Source organism: Rhyacophila brunnea, unplaced genomic scaffold (genome assembly GCF_057557595.1).
Source record: "Rhyacophila brunnea isolate RB1 unplaced genomic scaffold, BYU_Rbru_1.0 scaffold_3, whole genome shotgun sequence".
Taxonomy (NCBI): domain Eukaryota; kingdom Metazoa; phylum Arthropoda; class Insecta; order Trichoptera; family Rhyacophilidae; genus Rhyacophila; species Rhyacophila brunnea.
The window spans coordinates 52,473,861-52,496,726 of record NW_028232965.1 but is presented as its reverse complement, the minus strand read 5'-3'; the positions used below and the strand labels follow the sequence as shown (position 1 = coordinate 52,496,726).

Sequence of the window (22,866 nt, the reverse complement as noted above, 5' to 3'; positions counted from 1 at the left end):
AAATCATGTGAAGACATGTAGTATAATATTTTGAATATACCTATTGATGATAAAAATGCATAATTTGAATAAAATAAAGTATTACAGATTTGAACAATTTCAAAATTCATTTGCTTTTCCTGTCACATGATTATTTTGTTTTATTATTATGGTCATTAAATCATTGCAGGCAGAATTTAAATGATAGTACCTTAGTACTTACCTGCATAACAATTTATGTGATGATTTTTGGGTCATTCCATAAAGTAGCTATGTACCTCCTATTAAATATCGGAAAGGACCTTATTTATCTAATCCTGGGTGTGTGCTCCTGTGGTGTTATCCCTTTTTCTTGCATGCCTCAGAATAGGTGCAATTGGTAAACAATTTTTATAAAATAAATTGTAAAATACGGTGTTCAGTGGTGTAGGCCAAAGTGGTGTTTGTATGTGCACGCATCCTCCGATTGAAGAACACTAAACACTAGACAATAATGATAATGTGAGGTTTTGAAAAAAATCGAATTGAGGTTGATAATAATTTTGGTGCTAATTTATTCTCACCGATCGCTATTATGAATATTGCAATAGGTTGTGTAAGCAGGCTCTTTCTATGTTTTACAGCATAATGCATATTTTAATCATACTCAATTTTACTTTGTAGATAAATAGTCTTTATAAATTTGTTGGATGCCTCCGTGAAATTTGGCAATTTATATAAACCAGTAGGTAGGTAGTTATGATTATCGGATTATGAAAATACTATTTAAAATATGATATAGGTAACTAGGTAGATATTAAAATCATAAAAAAATTGTATCATGACTATCAAATTGAAGATAGATTGTTGTATCGTCGCTGTAGGATTGGTTTGTCGAATGAACCAAATGTCAAATGTTCAGGAGACGAAAAAGAAAATTCATTATCCTATATTTAAATACATGGAGGTATTTAAATTGTTGTTATTACAGCGTATGAATGCTGTGTTGATTACAAAGTAATTTAAAGAAAAGGATGGTTCTGGTCCATTTAGATAAAAAAAATCATTCTGCATTAAAAGGTTGATTTCGACAAAAACGGATATTCAACAAACCAATCTATGGTGACGGTATGTTGAAGTTGTAAGATGATTGTGAGAAAACATGTAACTGCCCACATTATTGCAAATACCCCTAGTTACAAAATGTCATTCTGTGCAATTATCATAAAACTTTACCATTTTCTAAGATTGATAGTCAATTTTATTTTTCCATTAATTGAGAATAAATTTGAAGCATTTTTTCTCACTTATTATTAATAAAAATGTAGATCAAACAAAGACATTGCACGGTGCCTCTAATCTCTTTAGTGCAAACCAAAAATTTTATGGTAAACACAAAGAGAATATTGTTAAAATCAAGCACATTTATTTGTAGTCATAAAAAATAACAAAATTCAGCATAGTACATAATTGTAATTATTCAGTTATTTATTTCGACATGAAAAGATCAAATAAAAACTTAAAATTATCGTTAAATTAGGTAGGTATGAAGAATTATTCTCCAAAACGAAAAATTATTGGAAACACCCTTCGGGAAACAAGTGACATAGATTATAATAGACAAGGGAAGAATTTTATTGATATGGCAACCCAGAGCCAGAGCGGCCGTGCCTGTCATTTTCCTTCAGTTTAAAATATCTGGATTTTTAAGCAGTATTATTATTTATAACGAATTCGCGATAAAATGTAATTCCTGCACGATTTTTTAATTGTTGGAAACAGTATTTTATTTTAAAATATGCGCAATAGTGACATGACTATAAGCAACCACCCATGGATGATCTGAATCAGAAAAATAATAACGTATGATTTTTCTTTTATTTAATAAGAAAATTGCTATGTACCGTTTCTTGCTAAAAATTGTGTAATTAAATGAATGTTTTCTTATAATATCTAATCGAAATGTTGGATAACAGTCCGCCATAGCATAAATAATTGATGACAGTGACATTTAAGAGCTTTTATTTTTTGATTTGAATTTTTTAGTTAATTATTTAGGTACCTATCAACCTACTTAATTAATTAGATACTTTTAAATTATGTGAATAAAAACAACATACAAGCTTAGCGGCTGTTTATTTAGTAACTCGTAAATTTGTCCATAGCTACTGGCAAGATTTTTCTTTTAGAATAAATTTATATAAATTAACGGTATTTAGGTTTGTTTATTAACCGAGACGAGGGTTGATTAAACTGATAAATTTTACTGAAGGATTTGTTTCAAATAAATTTCAGAACTGGAAATTCATTTGATAGCTTTACAGTATGTATTTACAATAGTAGTAAGTATTGTCTCCACCTAAATTAGCTGGTCGGAAAATCTTGTAGTCCTGAATCTCGCAGGAAATATAGCTTGATTTCCACCTGCTTTCTGCTCTTTATTTAAAATAAACATCTTGAACAACAACCTTTTCAGTGGAGTGGAGCCGTTTTTTGTTAAATTAGAGTGTAGATTCAAAAATGTTTCTAAAGTGAATAATAAGCTGCTAGAAAAGGTGTTGATTCGTCTTCCAGGTGGAGCCTTCTGTGATTTCCCTTCATAAATTACTGAAAGCAATTTGAGTTTGATGTAAGTGCCACTTTTGTATGCAAAAACAAAGTGAACCTTGGACTATGTACTTACGGAGTTTGTATGAAAATTAATAGTCCTAGATTCTTTTGTGGTATGTTCACATTTATGCTCCGAGAATTCTTTGTCAGGGCAACATAGATAAAAACAATTGTGTGGACAGGGCTAAAAGAATTTTTTTATAAAATGAATCATCATTTGAATAATTTAGATTTTGCAAATAACAATGCGTAAGTAAAAACCAATCAAAACCATAACAGCAAGCCACCATTTGGATTTTATTGATAACAAAATGTATTCAGGCTAACATACAGAATTATAACTTTTCTACAGTTAACAATTCAACCATACTACAAATGTTGTGGAATCACCATCAAGTTTTTTAAATATAGTAGAACCTCGGTATAACGAGTATGAGGGTGTCCGTTAAAGTTGAAATTCCATTATATAAAAACGCTAACAAACTCCTGTTTATTCATCTTTGAATTATATATCCAGACATACCCGTTGTGGAGTGATGTTAATGTTCGATATTGATGTGCTTGCTTTCGGTAATAATTTTGCTTTGTAAAAAGAATCAGGTTTTGTTTGCACTTTTTTTATAATCAACTCTATACAATTAGTTGAATTTCCTTATCTGACAAATAATCAATAAATAATGTTATTAGACACAACATGTTTTTAATAATCTTCACATTTGATCGGATTCGTTATATCGAGGTTCTATTGTACAGAAGTTTTGTAGATTAAGGTGACCAATTGAATTGAATCAGCTATAAATGTGATAAAGTGCTGAGTGGTTGTGTATGTGTGCAGATCGAAGAAATGTCTGGAGAAGCAGCACTAGTGGTGGCGGCACGAGGCGGCCAGCGCTCTGTCCTGCACCAACTGCTGGCACCGTCCCTGCACCCGCCACCCTCCCTATCACAGCAAGCCGCAGCTCTATATGCGGCTTCTAGGTATTCATTTTACTATTAACTATATTACTATACTATGTGGATACTAGTATAGAAGAGTGAAAGGAACTATGGGGATGCCTTAATCCAGCAGTGGTTTAACTCCGGCTGATGATTAAAATTTATTTATTTACATATAGTGATCTTTACAAATTACAAATTCTAGACAGTCACAACATGACATGAAAAACAAAGAGATATAAGCAATATTGGTAAGAGTAAATACAAAAATTATAAAGTACATGGAAGTATGCTGAATGAGTTAAGCCATCTAAACTCATCCTCATGTAGGTGGAATAATTGATATATCAATATCTGAAGCGATTTGTTTGAACATAGTTATTGCCCACCCAATTGGTTTTATCAATGGCAAGTTAGTTCTGCACCTTGGGAGAACAACCAACTGATGTTCTCGATTTCTACGACACTAGTCAGTACACAGGTCAACACTACCAAGAATGGCACAGTCGCATTTTCACCCCGTATAAGTTAAAAAAGTACACAACTAATAATATAGATCTCTTCTGACTTTTAGACTACAGTACGTTTGCATACCTAAGAGAAACTCAGTAGGATAAAGACACGGATAGTATCCATAGAGCCGCAAGTAAAAGATTTTTCTTCCGAAGCAGTGGCCAAACAATAGACTCACTCTCAAGCCTACTTCGAACTAAGGCATCATAATGAATTTTGAATTTTGAATGATGATGATATTAAGAAGTTCATACAAAACAAAAATAAAATCAACTGTAGAAAGGAAAAAGGGCCCACACAGATCAAATTTTACAGGAGGTACAAAAACGTTTTTGTTATGGTATTTGGTCAAAGATAAAATAATACAAAATAGACATAAACTTGAAGTGCATGATAATTTTTAATTTGGTTTTTATATCCCTAATCTGACATTAATTATTGAGTTAAGGCTATACTTCAGCTGAGGCATGATCTAAAAAGATCGTGACTAGGCGATGTGCGGATTGTGCAAATGACTCGAGCCGAACGAAATATAATTTGTCATAAAAATTCAACATGCGTTCTTTTAATGGTATGTTTATTATTATAATCGTAATAATAATAGTATATTCATTGACATGTTTTCTTTTTCATGTACATGCGGAATGTTTTTTAGTCATCTTTACACGATTTAAGAATATATTCCTCCGACGCCATCACAAAACAAATTGACGTGCTCATACCTCGACTGTCAGTCTCCGATTGGCGACGACTGCAAAATTTCGTTCCACATACTGTTGAAAATTATTTGCCGTTTCACTTATGTACGCGCTTAAATAAAGAAAAAGCAACAAATATGATGGTTATGTCGATTTTCCCACTTCACTTCCTTCTTTTTTTAAAAATTGCCAGCTAAATTTAGATAATAAATCGGCGTTTGCAGCTTACATCCTTTGGACACAACGTTATTATCCAATAAACACTGTTTTGAAATGAGTGAGGGTTACGTCTATTTTCCTTTCTACAGTCAAAATGATATATTGAATTGCATCCATGACAATAGTGAAGGCGAAGCAATCTTCAGAGATATTAAAATATATTGTCTTGTTCTAATATTAGCTTTCATTTTGTAGGGCGGGTCGGCTAGATGCTGTGAAATGCTTAATTGATTTCGGAACGAATGTTGATGTCGGAATACCCGAGTCCCCGCTGATAGGAGCATTAACCGGCGGCTACTCTGATGTCGCCATGTTGCTCATCCATTATGGTGCTGATTGTGATATTAAGGACTCCGTAAGACTTATTATATTCATGGTTTTTATAAATTATCAGTAAACTAAAACACTCATAACAATTTATATTACGCTGAAAGGCATACGGAGAAGAAAACCATTTGAAATGGTTTTTACAAGAGTATATTATAGTCATTCATTATTCCACATGTAAATTTTCCACATGTTACAAAATATCTTTTTAACTAGATAGATTTGAAATTATGTATTATCAATGTTTATTTGTCTTGTATGTATAAAACTATACTTCATATTATTTTAGCAATTAAAATAGGTGAATACGTAGTAGTATTTTAATACCTAAGTAATTATTGTTTATATAATTTTAGTTAATATAGTTGAGGGGCTTTATCCCATTTGTTCGTTGTCTTGACAAAAACATGTCTCATCCAAGCATGCTTAAAACAGACTGACATTATTTATTTTCTTTCAGTTAATATTATTATTTTATGTTTATTTTTACAACTTACATTTTGAACGGTGAATGTAAGTAAAGTGATTACTATATTATATAAGTTTGTTTTATGCTTAGAAACATTTTTTTGTATTGAGACAACGAAAAAGTGGGGTGAGTCCCCTTAAGCTTCTTCCATACTGTATTAGTACTTATATAAATATTTTCTCGATGTATATTATCAATTACTAGTTAAAATATATGTGAATATTATTGGTTTTTAATTTTAGAGAGGTAACAGTTGCTTGCATTTAGCTTGTGCATCTGGACTATATACTGTGGTACGTGCTCTGTGCGCTTTGGGAAGTGTCCAAGGTCCCAATTTACGAGGACATTACCCGTTACATGTAGCCGCTAGAAATGGACACATACAAGTTGTTAGGTTAGTCTGTGTAGTAGTTAAGTTTATCTCTGACTCACTATAAGAACTCGTAGAAATTTTTTACATACATTTAGGTCTTATCATAATAATCATATTACATGTGCTAGATATGTAATGTTAAAAATTGCAATGTTTTCAGATTATTGTGTTTCTACGGATGCAAGTTAGATCAAAGGAACGGTGACGGAATAAGGGCGGATATCACCGCCGTGAAATACGGTCACAATGACATTGCCGAACTGCTCGATAGACTGAGGTTATTATTTTGTTTAGTCAATAAAATATCAATTGAAAAACATGGTATTACAAGTACTCTCTCAGTAATCCGCCACCCCAAAAACCAGACAAGTGTCCAATTAGTGAAAGCGGCGGATTATAGTGCATACATACAAAAAATGGTAAAAATTAAAACAGGTAAGTATTTCATAAAAATAGTTTTTTTTTTTGAGAAATTTGTACCAGCAAATTACGGTTTTATTTATAATCAAAATCAAGTATTTACTAAATTATACATATTTATAAACTAAGTTTATTAATTAAGTATTAAACAGTAAATCACTTGACATAACCGTCTCATCTGCATTGCATACGTCTTGTACGCGGCGGACTACTGAATTTGACAATAAAATACCGGCGAATTATATAGCTTGATTTTGTGTTTTCAACTAGTAACGGTGGATTATAGTAGTTGTCGGACAATCGAGCGGCGAATTACTGAGATGTCCTGTATAAGAAACATCCATTATAAAATCTGATACAGTATCATATTGAGCTAATATTTGCAATGTGATATAGCGGTAGAATAATGACAGAGTGTCCAACTCCGAAACCAAGTGTCTTGAGTTCAAATCCGACGACTGGCATATTCACATGTGATTTTTTCAATGTGTGGTCCAAAATAAGAAGCCGATAGGTTAAGCGATTGATTAACAACTCATAAAGAGTGTTTAAATATAACCTCCACTTTTAAACATTACCTCAAGCTTATAATATGCTACGCTTTGGAGCGAAAATGGTAAATTATTAAAACTATACTATTGTAAAATACAGTAGGCTCTTGATTTAGTGGCTATAAAAAAGAATTTGCAAGCCGAAGTAGAAATAAAATTGAAGATGAATCGAATAATAATATATTAGTCTATTGTATGTCCATTATCACAGGGCAGGGGGGCTGAGCACGTTGTCACTCCGAGGACAGCTGCTTCCAGGGTGTCGACCAGTGGCTCGGCCGCAAGTGAGGCTGATGGGGCACAGTGGCAGCGGGAAAAGTTCCCTGGCCGCCTCTTTAAATGCTGGACTTCTTCACGCCCTCTTCCGACGATCCACATCACTAACATCTAGATGTGAGCAATGGGAATTTCATTTAAAATACCTATCTACCGGAATGTTTACAACTGGTGATTATTAAAGTTATAATTTATTATCAATTACTATTTTCTTTGATTTACAGCTAGACCGTCATCTCCGTGCCAGACATCACAGATCGAAATGGACATTACTCCGAGACACAACTCCTTGAGCTTTGACTCTTGCACCGTGCCAAATTACACCCCCACCAAAGGAGTAGAAGTTCATCAGGTTTGTCGCTTATAACTTTCTTTATTTATCCTTTCATGCTTCATTCTCAGGCCGGGATGTAGGGTGCTACCCATATTAGTACCCCATTTCCTTGTAAATCTAATAGATCGCTTAACTATTGTACTGTATTTATAATATTTTAATATACTTACCTCATAAGTAATATTTTTATTAAGTACCTACACTACTTTTACTTACGAGCTATGAACTTAAAGTAAAACAGTTTTTTGTGATAGACACCAGGATTCCTTTAATAGTTTTAAATAATTTCTATTTTTAGATGGACTTAAACGGGGTGGGTGACATAACAGTGTGGGATTTTTCCGGCCAAGAGTCATACTTTCAAATATATCATCACTTCCTCAGTGACGTGCTGATACCTCAACCTTCGTCAGCGTTCAACAACATGATAGCGAAGAAATCCTTGAAGAGGTTCAACGCTAACGAAATGGCCAAGTACACGGCGGCCAACGACAATGTCATCACCAACATTGGCAAATCGCTGCTCGATTCCGCCCCAGCCGCCGGCCTCGCCTGCTCCGGCTCCAACTATAGATCCAATATGACATTCAATAGGAATAAATACTCGCATATGACAGTTTATGTGGTGATGTTCAACCTGGAAAAACCTTATAATGTGCAGCTGCAGCAGTGTACTTTTTGGTTGAATTTTATCATCTCCAAAATGTCCGCATGCAACGTCGCAGGTGCCTTTTTAAAAATTCATTTAGTTTCTTTAATATATTATTAGCTTTAAGGAATAGACTTGACCCCGGTGGCGTAGGGTGGAGGTAGACTGTTAAGATCCAACTTAAATAGTGCACACTAAACTTTGTCAGTCTTACGTATTCGTTTTCATTGAACTAAGAATACAAATTGCAAATGATGTTGGTTAGTTTATAAGATTCAACAAAACCCTGCCTAACCAAACTATAATCGATCTTTTATTTATAAAATATCTAAAATTATGTATGGTTTAATGGCAAATGAATATTTTTTGACCATTATCTACTATGGCTTGGATTAGGCAGACTTTAGTTGAATTTTAAAAATTAACAAACACTATCTACACATTGCAGTCTTAGTTCAATGAAAACACGTATGACTGACAAAGTTTAGTGTGTACTATTTATGTTGGATCTTAACAGCCTACCTCCACCTTTCGCCACTGCTTACATTACCTCAAAAATATTTTTTTTATTTACCTACATACATAGGTACAATGGAACATTTTTGATTGTTTAGAACAGACTAATAATAATGTACTCCAGTTACCAAGTTTACTAAATCGACTTCAATGTTAAATAATATGCTATTGTTAATTCTACACGACTGCTCCCAACATTTTGTAAATATGTGGTCTTGTTCTCAAATCATTCATTATTACTATTCCAATTTCTTTATATTTATTAATGTTTTTATTAATCGAAGGAGTAGGTACTAGTCTGACTGACTCTTTCAAAATTTAAGTACCTATGAAAATAATAACAACGTTTTACGGATCACGTTAGTGGAATTATTTAATTCAATGAAAGCAATAAAATTCTTATAGACTTTCATAGAAAGCTTGAATCCAGTTCCACATATATTATTAACATGTACATATGTGGTGTGGTGATATGGAAACTGCCCCTTACTCATTTTTTAATTAAATGCCACTCTTGTTCGCTTAACCCTCGGCACCTCGATTACGTCTGTGTTAAAATTCTAAAAGAACTATCAATGACATCGTCAAACTAAAATAAGCGAGTGGATTGGTAGGTATTTGGGTTAAAAGAGCAGAAAAATAAGTTTTAGCGATCATAAGTCTAGGGTCTCGGATCTACCTGAATCCTGTTTATTTTAAATTTCTGTAAGAAATATACTTGCATTGATTTAGCTAAAGTAGATGCTTTATGTTCGGTGCAGACTTTTATGAGGAAGCCATCTGTGAACCGTATTTGGAATCTAAACATAAATTCACAAAAGTTAATTTTAGATTCAAACCCGTGACTGACGTCCGCTATTATATTGTCGCTTTTAATATATTTTCTTGTGGATAATATTGTATACAATCATTATTAATTATTTTAGGTGGATTAGGCAATGTAATTTTAGTGGGAAGTCATGCGGATATACGTGCTCATAAAACATTGCAGGGAGATTATGTCTATCCGGCTGGTGAAAACTTGTTGCAGGATATACGGCAAATGTTTAGTCAATTCTTTCGAATTCATCATCAGGTAATCATTGTTATTTTCTTATATAATATATTTGTTCTATATCCTAACAAATTTCCTCAAAATGTATTGACTACATCGCATTGTATAAAGAGACATCACCACAGCTACCCTCATCTCTCTCAGTTCTTGAATTCACGTGAACTTCCTAAAATTATTTTTGGAACCAGTTGCTACGATGAGGAACGTGCTTTTCAAAAGATAATTTTGTATCATGATAGGAACCTTTGAAAGTCACAAGCAGACGCAACAATGGGATCTATCATTGTGATTTAATTAAGATTGTTTGGAATTATCAAAATTCTCAGACAGCTTGCGGGGCTGACACTTCTGGGTATGGTTTGCGGATCACAGTTTAAAACCACTGCTCTATATGTATACGTAAACTTTGAGGCTCATTAACTATCCCAGATTCTCAGAAACATTGGTTGATATTTTGTAAATATAGATTGTTGAATAGTTGATGTTTATTTTTTTTTTTGATGTTTAACCCTAAGAAGACCATATGACATACCATAGACTTCACGGAGTGGAGTTTGCATTAATAGATTTTTGTTTTTACATGAATTGGATGCTAGCCAATTGCTCTGGGTCAAAATACACATGTACGTTACTTAACTATAATATTATGATATTTAAGGTACTCGCTTTGGATTGTAATGCCTCAACATCAGTTGGAGTGAGAGCTTTAAAATCGTATTTGTCATCTGTGAAGCGTTCAATAACCCAGGTCAGTATAATAACACTCTCTGACGTAATTAATTCTACTTAGTGACATTGGCGGCTTAATCCGGAAAAACCTAGCAGGTCAATTTTGAATATATTATTTTAATTTGCCTTTTCGTTGTATACTGAAAAGACGTATTGCAAATTGACTTTTTATACATTATAGAATAAGTGCTAGAAATTGTTATAGGTCGGTACCTACTAACCCTTCAAAAAATGTCCGTTTTTCATAACGCCAACCCATCGTTAACCGAAATTGCACACAACGCGTTATAATTTTTTGTAAATCAGGTCCACTTTTCTTTCTTTGCTTTTTGAAAAATCATCAATCACACGATTATAAAAATTGTCTATTTTTCCCACATATTTTTTTTCAATACTGAGCATTGCAAGAGCGGTCAGTCTATCCTGGCCCTATTGCGTAGAAAGGTTTTTATTCTTTTGAGAGTGGAAAAACATCTTTCACTTTCAACTGTTGTCATTGGTATGACGCAAATAAATTGGAGAACTTTGATCGACTCGGAAAATGTTTCGTTGAAATTATTGCTGAGTAAAAAATGTAGAAGAGAAACTGCACTAATAGCGCCATGCAAATCATCTCGTTGATAAAACACCAATAATTCATTTTTTAACTTGATTATGTTTATTTCTTCTAACAGTTTTACCAAATTTACTTGACGTGTGGGAAAATCATTTTTAAAATCAGTGTAATTTTCTTTATTGAACAAATCGGATATAATGAGATGATTGTTGGATGCAAATCGTGCTTCCATTTCCATTATAATTGTATCACAGACTTCAATTGCTACTGCGTGCGTACTAACTGCTTCACAAAAATGTTATAAATCACCAAAAACTCCTTATATATTATTAAAATAACCAAAGGCATTCGTCAAAACCTGTCAACGAATCCGAACCGCATACACAGTTGCGTCTTGAGACCAATTATCTAGTCAGTGTTATCATTCTGTTTCATTTAATTAGGTGAAAAAATCTTTTGTCTCACACTCGGGCATTGCCGATATTACAGTAATTCACGCACCGTTACAAGCTTCGATCTCGTATTTTGTGTTATATCGATCTCTGTCTTATGTATGAGAAACGAGAGAGAAAATTTTATAAAAATATTCAATTTGGGTCAATTTTCAGACTGCCGGCGAACACAATATTTTTGTTCCGGGAATTATCGCCCAAACAAAAAAAGCCCAATAGACTGGGTTGACACAATATCGCGCGCCCTATAATTTCAAATCCACCGATTATTATTAATATTATTATATATGACATTGCACATATTATTAATATTATTATGTCGATTGTAATGCCGGGTCCACACCGAAAACAAGTCGCGCGACAACTCGTTAAATTTTACGATAAGCATGATAATTATCGTAAAATTTCTTAAGCAATTATGATAATTATCGTAAAATTTAACGAGTTGTCGCGCGACTTGTTGCCGGTGTGGCCGCACTTTTAGGTATTTATTTTGGCAGGTCAATGACCGAATGACCTATAGAGGGAGCCGCCAGTGCTTAGTGATATAAAATGTATTTCCTTCAGTTTACATGTTTTCTTTCTTTTTAAGTGATTTTGGGCTTATTGTTTGACAATGTACGGAATGCGAATTTTGTGCCACATAATGATACGATTCCTTTTGTTGCAATAAAGAATATTGTAGAAATAAATTGACTTCAAATGAGATTATATTTCAATAATATTGTGGAACAAAAACTGCAAATTTTGAAAAAAAAAACTGATTCAAAAATGAAGGCTCTAGAAACAAAAATGGCATTTTCTAATTTTGAAAATTGTTGGCAAGTCAATAAAAATGTCTTTTTTTCTCTTTTATAGGTATAATTTCTAAAGAAAGTATAAAATGTTTGTATATAATCAACATTTAACAATATTTTTTTCAGAAGATTGATTTTACGAAAACGGAAACTGCCGTTATTGTTTCTAAGCCCCTCAAATGTATTATTACATTTTGGTTAGCAAGTCTATTTCAGATATCTTAGAGACCTGTTACAGACTTACATATTATTCATATTTTTTTCTTGTTGTATTTCATACAATCTGAGCAAACATTAACAATGTCAAAAAAACTTTGCTGAGCTTAAAATATTCTTTGAAAGTGTTATGTTTATTTTCCGCTTGTTTTTGTTCTTTTGTTTTCTCTTTTATCTTGTTGTATGTTGTACAGGACAATGATACTCGTATATTTGGAAGACAAAGGACCACCATATTTGGAAGTGAATACGATTTAATCCACCAGTCCCCCCTTCGCAGACAGTTAAGTTGATATGTCAACAATAATAAAAACAATTAATGCCTTACCACTAATGACTTGAATGTCGATTTGATTTTTCACATAGAATAGTATAGGTACATATTATATACGAGTGTGACTATAAGTTTAATTCATAGTAAGTAATAATCAATAGTTATTAATTTAATAGTATAATCTGTAGCTCTTCCTAATTTTATTGTATTAAAACCCTTTGGATGCTATAATGTTTTTCAAAATGCTAGCGAGAAATGCTACCGTTTGTAATTATTGTTGATGAAAACAATATGGTATCACTTTTAAACACCCTACCATTCTTATTGATTGTGTGAGAATGGATTATTATTGTATTACGGAGCGTCGGGGAGACTAATACCAACGGTAAAATTGCGGTAAGTTGAATTGAATAGAAGATTGCCAGATTGACTGAAAACTTGCCACTTGATGATAGATGAATCTATATTCCCTGTTCACATATATGCTGGTTTTATAATTTGTCACACACGCATTATTTCTTTGCTCAACTTTGAAAGTTTATTCGAACGTTGTTTTAATACTTTTGTCAGTGGAACTAAATAAAGTTGAAAATTAAATCCCGGTAGTATAATTCCGACTGTTATATTGGTTACGTTGTTTCTTTATGTTTTGATTGTATTATATTCAGAATAAGATAATAATAATAATACGTATGTAGTAAAATTGATGACTCTAATAACCCATTAAGTACATGTAATTAATTGTATCAATATATGAATTTCCCCTTCTATAAATAACTTTAATTTCCAATAAATAAATCATCTAATCTGCAAATGAAGTGTTGAAAAAATAATTAAATATGCAAAGCAAGCCTTTTAAAAAAACTGGTTTGATAATAGCGCAGTACAAAGTTTCCAAAATAATTATTTACCATTCTAAGTGTGTGACATCAACAAGAATAGTTAGCATTTTTGACTGGTATTATGAAAAATTATATATCATTGTTGAGCATTCAAAAGGTTAAATTTGATAATTCATATATTTTACTCTACATAATTGGTTAAATAGATGACGTTTTTGATTTTTTGTCAGTTTTGTAAATTTACAGATGAACTTAGATTTTAAATTAAAAAAAAATTACTGTTTCATAGACTGTGATAGACATTATTATATAAATGTTTATTTCAATAGATTTAAAATATCTTAGAATAGGTAGTTATTTATACTTAGTTACATTTTTGATTGTAATATTTTTCTCTACAAATTTGTCCAAATTCAAGCTATCCCTGCCGAAGAGTAATTCTAAAAATGTGGAAAGGAATTAAGAATATTCGCTGATTTTATAGGTTTCCGTCGGTAACTGGAGTGGCTTTTTGGAGGGGACTCTGTTGTGGGTCACCGGCATTCGGAAGTCCATGGAGACGTTTCCCGTGATGGACAGGAAAGTTTTCATGGATAATGTTCGCTGCCACGTCAACCTGTTGGCCAGCGACGAACACATTACAGATATCATTCATCACCTCCACATCATGGGCGAGGTCAGTTGTATTATATATTATTTTTATTATAAATCCCTCAATTCATCTTTTTATATTGAAATTATTGTTGAAATTTTGACTCTACTAAGGACGTAATAAGATAATATATCATTTATTATACATACCATCAAAAATTGACAAATTTCATTTAACTGTTTATATAGAAATTGAAATATGATACTTATATAGATTTTTCATTAGTAATTTAAAGTTAAACCTAATAGGTTGAGCAGGTGGCTGACATCCAATTCTCGTAAAAAAACAGAATCTGTTAATACAAACCTCTACTCTGTGGAGGCCCATATGATCCTATTAGGATCGGACATGGTCGGAAAAAAAAAAATTTCTAACAGTTTCAATGAAAACGAGTGTTATTTAGTATGTAGAATATCTCGACTAGCTCTCTGGATAAGTGTTATTAAAATTGTGCATTATCTCTTCAGGATTTCTAGGCTTATTTAGCATCTCAGGTACTCACCGGAGTGACACTCAATTAACCAACAAACAATCTTCACCACAATTCTCAAACCACAGTATTCTCGGTTTAAATATCTCGAACAAGGGATAATAAAGTACATAAATATAACGCCCACGGTGGCCGCGCGGTTTAAGCGTTGAACTATAACGCCGTGGGTCCCAGGTTCGAATCCTTGGTTTGGCAAGTACACATATTGTTTTTCAATTTGTCAATCAGGGTATGGACCTAATAGGTTGAGCAAGTGGCTGACATCCATTTCTCGTAAAAAACAAAATCTGTCAATACAAACCTCTACTCTGTAGAGGCTCATATTATGATCCTATTAGGATCGGACATGGTCGAAAGAAAAAAAAGGAAGATAATATTTAAATTGTACCAATTTATTTTATAAAACATTTTTTATCTATCAAGTTTGTCACAGGATTGTGGTCATCAAGTTTTTGTATTTCTTAGATTTTAGCAGTCGGGCAGGTAATCGTGCTCTGTTGCGAGTGGGTGGCTCGCGTGATGGGAGCATTATTGGGAAGGGGAGGTTTGCAGGGTGCTCGCGTGTTAGGCGTTTACACTGCACACGACTTCCAAGCACATTTCGGTTACTGCGATGCCTCTCAACTTTTAGGCCTACTCCAAGAGATGCGACTATGTACTATGGTGACTATTTTTAACTTATATTTCCTAAACAAATGATATATTATTTCGATTTTACCGAGAGAAATACAGATAACGTCAATCATTTCCTGTATGATATATTTCTTATTTGCAGTGCGAAGTAGATGATGAAATGGAATACGAGTTTCCGTGTTTCAACCTGGTGGAGACACTAGACGGCCTGTGGGATCCCGACGACCCACGCTACCACGCTGCTCATTCATGCTACGGAGGCTTGAGATTATGCCAGACAAGGGGATTGACGCATCTCATTTCAAGTGTTTTTCCACATATTCAAGTGATTATTATTTGAAAAATTTGTAAAATAAGGAAACATCTGCCTCAGAAATCAGATCAGCACGATCAGCAGGACTGAGGGAAGTGGCACTAAGTTGTGCTTGCCCTATGCCCCAATATTGGGTCGTGACAGGGTGGAAGAAGAAGATAAAGGTTTTTTCATGACGCCTTAAAAATACCAATTAGTGAGATGAGTAAGCTTTTCCAGTTTCTCAAATCTTCGAAACAAATTACACATAGCTACCCTCATTTCTCGCAAAAATTGGGAGCAATGCGAAGTCATATCCGATTTCGACTCCGTGCGTAATGTCTGCAGTAAGCGAAAAGCAGTACACCTGTTTAAATTTTATTTAATCACCTGAAGAAAATAAATAGCCTCCGTAGCAATCAAATCTAACATTGTGATCGTACATCGGTGAATTGAATTAAAATTGTGTAGAAATATAATTTATTGTAAAAAAAAGACTTACACTTGCATTTTGAATATGAAATTGGTATCTTATATTATGATAATAAGTATAATAATATGATTAATTTTTATTAGGTGGAGCTTCGCGATGATGTTGAATCATTACGTATATCGGATACTTTCGGTGGCTGGGGAGGCGATTGTGATCTTTATCAATGGTGGCACGGCTCCAAGTTGTGCTGGGGGAATACAGAGTGCTTGGTGACGTTGTGCGGTCCAACCGGATTAGAATACATCGACTTGAAAGTGAGAGGCGTTCCCAGCTCGGGGAGTACATGTTTTGGACATTTGGAGAGAGTTCTCATGTGTATAAGACAGGTAACAAGAATATATAGTTCATTTTAAATAAGGAAATTAGTGCTAAATCTGTGGAATTGGATATATGAATATAAGTATAACTGATAATACCCATAACACAATATTATGGTTATAGTTATGGATTAACAATGTTTTCTGTGTTATTAGTAATCGATCTTCAATATCGGTTTATAAAATGAGGAGTACTGATTTGGAATGTCTTGAATATATATATTTATAGCAATTATTGCGACTCGTGAGTATCCGGGCAGTCCCACAGCTACAGATGCTTTGCAAGTATTTGCGGGAATCGAGATATTTTAAGTATCGGTTTAATAAAAAGATTAGCAATATATAGTAAATACTTCTAATTATATTAACAACAATGTTGACATTTATGAAACGACAATTTATAAATAATGCTGCGTACACAGAGAATATCAATTTGTCTATAGTTATTAATTGTAAAAAGTTCATATTATGGTTTTCTCTAGGTATAGTCGAAAATCTTTGACTGCGACTTTGATACTGACACGAATGTTCAAACTTGCAGGCAATAGGAAGAGTGGCTCCGGGGCTACTATTGCAGCGTTCGGCTCTATCTGCTCACCAGCTCAGAACGCACTGTGAAGAACCATATTGCTGGTCGACCAGTCAGATAATCAACGAAATGCTTCACCACAACGATGATGACAATTTGGCTTCCGTTGCTATGACCAACCCTTTCACTGGCAAAAAAGAAACATTGCAGAGTTTATTGTGTTTTGGTAAGTCTATTTAGAACTTCAATTCAACTTTTTCATAAAATTATATGTACATATTATTAGTTTTCGCTATTATTAAATTTTTACATGTATGGACAGTAAAGTTAATCTTAACGTTAACTGGAGCTTATCGAGAGTGTGTGAGTTAGTTTAAATTCACAATACTTCTGCACAATGACATGACATTATACTTTGAAATGACAACCGTTCACACTTGAAACAAAGTGAGAATGCACTTAGCATTCACGTCGCTGAAGGATGTATTTCAAATAGTTTAAATCACTATACTAATATTACCATTTATTAATAATGTGCCTACTGCTTTTAGCGGTAGTTAAAACAGTCGCGGTGTCGGCATGTCAACAATGAAAACAATCGTTTTCAAACAAAAGGTTGAGAAATATCTTTCCAATCATTGAAACACTGCCATCGGTATATTTTGAATTGATGAATGTACCTACCTTTCCATAAATATCTGCCTATTTCTTATTTTACTTAAACATCGATACAAGATCACAGTTTTTTTGTTTGATGTACCTACCTATATAATTATTATTATAATGACGTTTATCTGGTTTGAATATTTTGACCATTGACATTGATTTTGACAGTAAATTTTTTTCATGTGTGACTATTAAATTAAATCGCAATGAAAATGCAATTTTGTTTCTGAGTTTAGATTATGATAATGTTGAAGTTAAGTCGGCAGTGATCTTAGATATGAGCAGTTTAATGCTATATTTATTTATAAGTATGACAAAAGTTAAAAAATTTTTGGCACAAGAAATTAGAGATATTGATCAAAAAGTATTTTATTAATTTTGCATAATTAGGCATATTGCTTGAATACTAAATTCTTAATACCTACATTAAGTTTGTTAGAGTGGCAAGCTGACATTATATTTATCAGGTGACTGTAACTGTAAAATATTTCAGACAGTTCCGCTGTAGGCGAATCCTTGGTATGGGGTCCGCGTATAAGTGTGAGGGAGATAGGAGAAAATCTTCTCGCCCGACTGGCATCACTTCTAGATCCCCCGCATGAGCTCGGAGCGCATTGGTGCATGTTAGCTGTCTCCCTAGGTATTTCTCGCAAATTATTTTCTACTAAATGATTTTATTAATAGAATGTCTTTCCACCAAGAATTGACAGATAACACAATTAAAGAAATTTATTAAATTTATATCTTATTATTTCAATTATATTTATAATCTGACTGACTATAATATACAATATTTTAGAATGTAGCATAACTTACCTATTATTCGTGGTTCCATGTAAATTGTATGTAAAACATTTCACCGTGGCACAGTTTGCCGTGAGCTTTCTTATCGGAAAGAGATGTAGAAATTATTTAAACATGAATTTTATGTCAGTACTATACGACCCAGAGAGGTTGGACGGTTTTTAATATACGGCCATATATTGCCGATACAACATTTCGCGGTGAAGTGTGATACGGCGAACTGCATATCGTCACCGTTCAGGCAAAAGTCACCAACCCTAAAAACATAGTTTTGAGATATCGCAATTTGAAAGTTTGAAAATGCAGGAAAAATCAGATTTTAATGTTTTGAAGGTTTTATCTACATTAAATTATTTTCTCATGTCTTCTTAATAATTTATTTAAGGTACATTTACTTTTTGATGCTAATTAAAACATCTGGAAGGTTTTAAAGGAGGCAAGGTAGCTCAAATTATGGTTTGGTGACTTTTGCTTGTTAATAATCTGAACAATGTTAGCCAAAAGAAGCATCAGTAAAACTCACCATCCATAGTATAGTGACTTTTGCTTGTATATTTATAACGAAGGATTTTTTTTTTATAGAGTCAATAATGTCTATTCACCTATAATGACTTTTGCTTGTTAAGATTTTATCGAAAGTCATTTAGTGAAAAACAAATAATTCGGATTTAAGCAAAATTTTACTAACTAATGTACCGAGGTGAGTTTTGCATCTTAATGAACATAATTTTACGCTTCCGGTGACATACTCAACTCAAAACTGCCATTTTCAGGGTTGGTGACTTTTGCCTGAACGGTGACGATATGTACATGTTTCCGGGCACGATTGAACAGCCATGTCCGGCAAATAAAAGATGTGTGTTTGAATCTCACCAGGTTCAAGCCTTTTCTGGGATTCTTCTAATAGATATATTCCTATGGCGTTATGATGAAAATGATATTCATTAATATTTTTGAATGTCTGGTATCCTAGGGTAATATTTTATTATGATTGTATAGTAAATTTATTTCATTTCAGGCGTTAATCAAGATTCTATAGCTGCGTTTGATTCGGAAGCAGATATCTGGCATACATTAAAACTGTTTGCGGCGGTTAATTGTAATGTTGGTAAGTTGTTACTTAAGATTAAGTTTTGTTTCTATTGATTTTCATCATACAGTGTGAATGATTTTTTGGAATCTTAATTCGTGTTATATACCTATAGCTTGTGACACCGGACTCTGAATGAAATCTTCTCTAGAAAACGGAGCCTCGTATGAAAGTGAAACTGAAAAAAGAACTTCTAAAACAATTGATTAATTTAGCCACAAGTCATTTGTAGCAAACTTCAGACGATTATTGTTCGTATCTGTCAAAGACCGCAAACATTTATTTTAGATTCACTCAAAACAGATTAAGTCCATAAATTATTAAATGTGCAGATATTGTTGTGAATAGGGAATCCAATCCCGAGCCAAAATTCTGATCCCGGGATTTCGGGACTACAATTTGACAATCCCGGGATTGACATTTTTTTCCATTGTTAATATAATTTTTTTATATTTACAAATAACATTGATAAAACAGGTCAAAAATAAATCTAGTATAATTTATACTATTTAAGACATTTATTATTAATATTGTATACGTTCAATCTTGGAAATACACAAGTTTAATTGAGTAAATAATATTGTAATATAAATAATAATGTGAATTTAATATGAGATTGCTGTTTCTGATAGTAAAGACATAATGAATGGATTAGCGAAATTTAAAATAGTAAAGCAAATAATCATGGCGTACTTATGGCCTTTCTTCTTCATAAATCTAATTAGTCAGCCAAATATGAAACTGCCGTAAAACATATGATATCATGGTGGAATTACTTTGTTAAAAGTGCGAAGCATTGTTTTTTTCCAATCTTTCTCATTTTTAATAATCTATGTGAAAAAATAAAATGAATCGGCAACCTACACATGGGTATAAATCAAACTTCATTCAAACTCAGTTTATTTCTAATGTAGTTATTTTTTATTAAAAGTACTTTTTCTGTTATATTTTTCCATAAAAATTGATAAAAAAATCAATCCCGAAATCCCGGGATTATGTTTATCAATCCCGGGATTCATAGGTATCGAAAATAGCTCGAGATCCCGGGATTCAGGATCCCGAGATTGGAATCCCTAGTTGTGAATGGATGATAATGATTTGTTAATTACTACATAATATTAGAAAATTAATACTACATATCGACCGAGGGTACTCGATGGAATTTTAATCCTTTCCACGCGGACAGAACACCTGTTATACACTAATTAATTGGCCATTCGATATAATTAGCATGTTATTTAAATGCGGTAATTAAAAAGTAATTAAATGCTACGCAGTCAACAAGCTAATTTTAATTCTAATTGATTTTTAATACAAAGCTTGATCGACTCATACCAAACTCAAAACATCATAATGCAAACATATAACCCAGACTAATATAGGTACTATATAGTGCTGTAACTCCTGTGAAAAGACATACTGTGTCGTGTCAATTACTGTTTGTAGATAGGTACATTGGTAAGTATTTAGATACACTAACTAAACTGTTGTTATTGAGATGAAGATACAAGAATTGCACAATATATGTCAAACATATATAATAATATACATACGTCAAAATAATTGAGCAGCTTCAAAAAGCAAGCTTCTTTCGGTGCACACGAATATAGAAAATATTAATTTTTCATTGGTTAACAATTCAATTACACTAAAGATGTATATTTACACTTTTATAGAATGCATAGTGAATACATTTTTGATTTCTTTTTAAATGGCAGAGTATAAAAAATATTAAGAGTGCCACATGTCAGTAAAGTTGGGATTTATTTTTAAAGGAAATAATAATATATACCCTACTTATTTATTCTGAATTAAATCAAACAGATATTTGATGAGATAATAATATTCCTTCCATTAATTATAGTCAGATATTCTCAGAAGTGTGGTCATTTTGTAAAATATTGAGATAACTATAATGTTGCCTCTGTTTTTTTAGGAACTCTCATTGAAAAACTTCAAAATTTGGGCAGGCCCGATGCGACCGAGCTCATATTGAATCTGTCCCCTCTCTACATGACCGCCAACCACAAGAATTTGGAAGCCGCTTTCTTTACCATCGACGATGACAAAACGTCGGCGGGTGCCACTTCTCTAGACTATGCCGCGCCCTCTTGCAAAAGTATAGGCTCGAGAATTCACACCGACGTTTGAAGGAAATTCAAAACCAACAATTTGGCTACTACGAGGTTTTCATGTATGACGTATTATTGTAGATACGCAATCGAGCTGTCAACAGGGAAGAGGCGAATTTCCTTGGCAAGTGAGTAATGGGCCGTCCGCGATGGCTATGGTGTTGTGACCGGTCATCTCTCGGCTGAAGACGGCTAAAAATGAAGATTCAGATTTTTTCTAATATTTGTCATCTCTATGTTTAAAAGTAATTATGTCATAAAAAAAGATTTTTTTATTATTGTACTGCAGTAATTCCTTACTGTTCGCATTGAATTTTCATTAAAATAACTTGTCAATTTTTATGTGTCGTGAACAGAAGGAGACAGTGAATATAATAACATCAAATAAATTATACATACCTAATAACAATTAGTGTAAAATTCCATGGGAAGTTAAAATAAGAGTATAACCCAATGGAATGTTCAATTTTATTTTTACAGTTCAGAACAAAATTCCATAGACGCAGACTAGCAAAAAGAGTGTCGACCTCCACCGACATATAGATACACATTATGTATCTTTATGTGGTAAGTGAGGTTGAGAAGAATGGTTTTTTTTTAGTGAGAAACCATTCATTGTGTCATTTCTTTCTACCACATTTCAGAGATTGTCACTATGATGTTGCAAAATATATTTTATTTTATTATTACACTTTAAGAGAGATATCATTTATTTTGGAAACTTCAATGTTTTGGTCAATATTCACGTATCATATTGGATTGGAAAAGGACATAACTGTGTTGTAAAGTAAAGTATAAAACTAACATCTTGTTTGAATCAAGCAAGCTCTTTTATGTACAATTTCATATTTTTCCAATGCGAAGGCAGTAAATATTATGAAATATTTACTGTTTAAAGTTTAAACGGTGCGTTCTATAAAATGAACTTTGAGTACCTACATATTATGTTCGGCTAATGAATGACAGCTAATACAAATGAACATCTCAGCTTGGGGGTTT

At 32.9% G+C, this 22,866-nt stretch overlaps 1 protein-coding gene across 1 annotated transcript; it reads left to right on the top strand.

Annotated features, from left to right (window-relative positions):
• The first annotated feature begins 1,600 nt into the window (after positions 1 to 1,600).
• On the top strand, positions 1,601 to 22,490 carry LOC147068528 (death-associated protein kinase 1-like). Its single transcript, XM_085952702.1, has 18 exons — positions 1,601 to 1,821; positions 3,404 to 3,546; positions 5,130 to 5,289; positions 5,973 to 6,124; positions 6,264 to 6,380; positions 7,286 to 7,467; positions 7,575 to 7,702; positions 7,983 to 8,409; positions 9,776 to 9,924; positions 10,562 to 10,651; positions 14,254 to 14,445; positions 15,377 to 15,574; positions 15,687 to 15,869; positions 16,413 to 16,655; positions 17,188 to 17,401; positions 18,335 to 18,481; positions 19,664 to 19,753; positions 21,672 to 22,490. The coding sequence occupies exons 1-18, from the start codon at positions 1,792 to 1,794 to the stop codon at positions 21,884 to 21,886; spliced, it is 3,060 nt and encodes a 1,019-aa protein (XP_085808828.1). The 5' UTR covers positions 1,601 to 1,791; the 3' UTR covers positions 21,887 to 22,490.
• Positions 22,491 to 22,866: the final 376 nt, after the last annotated feature.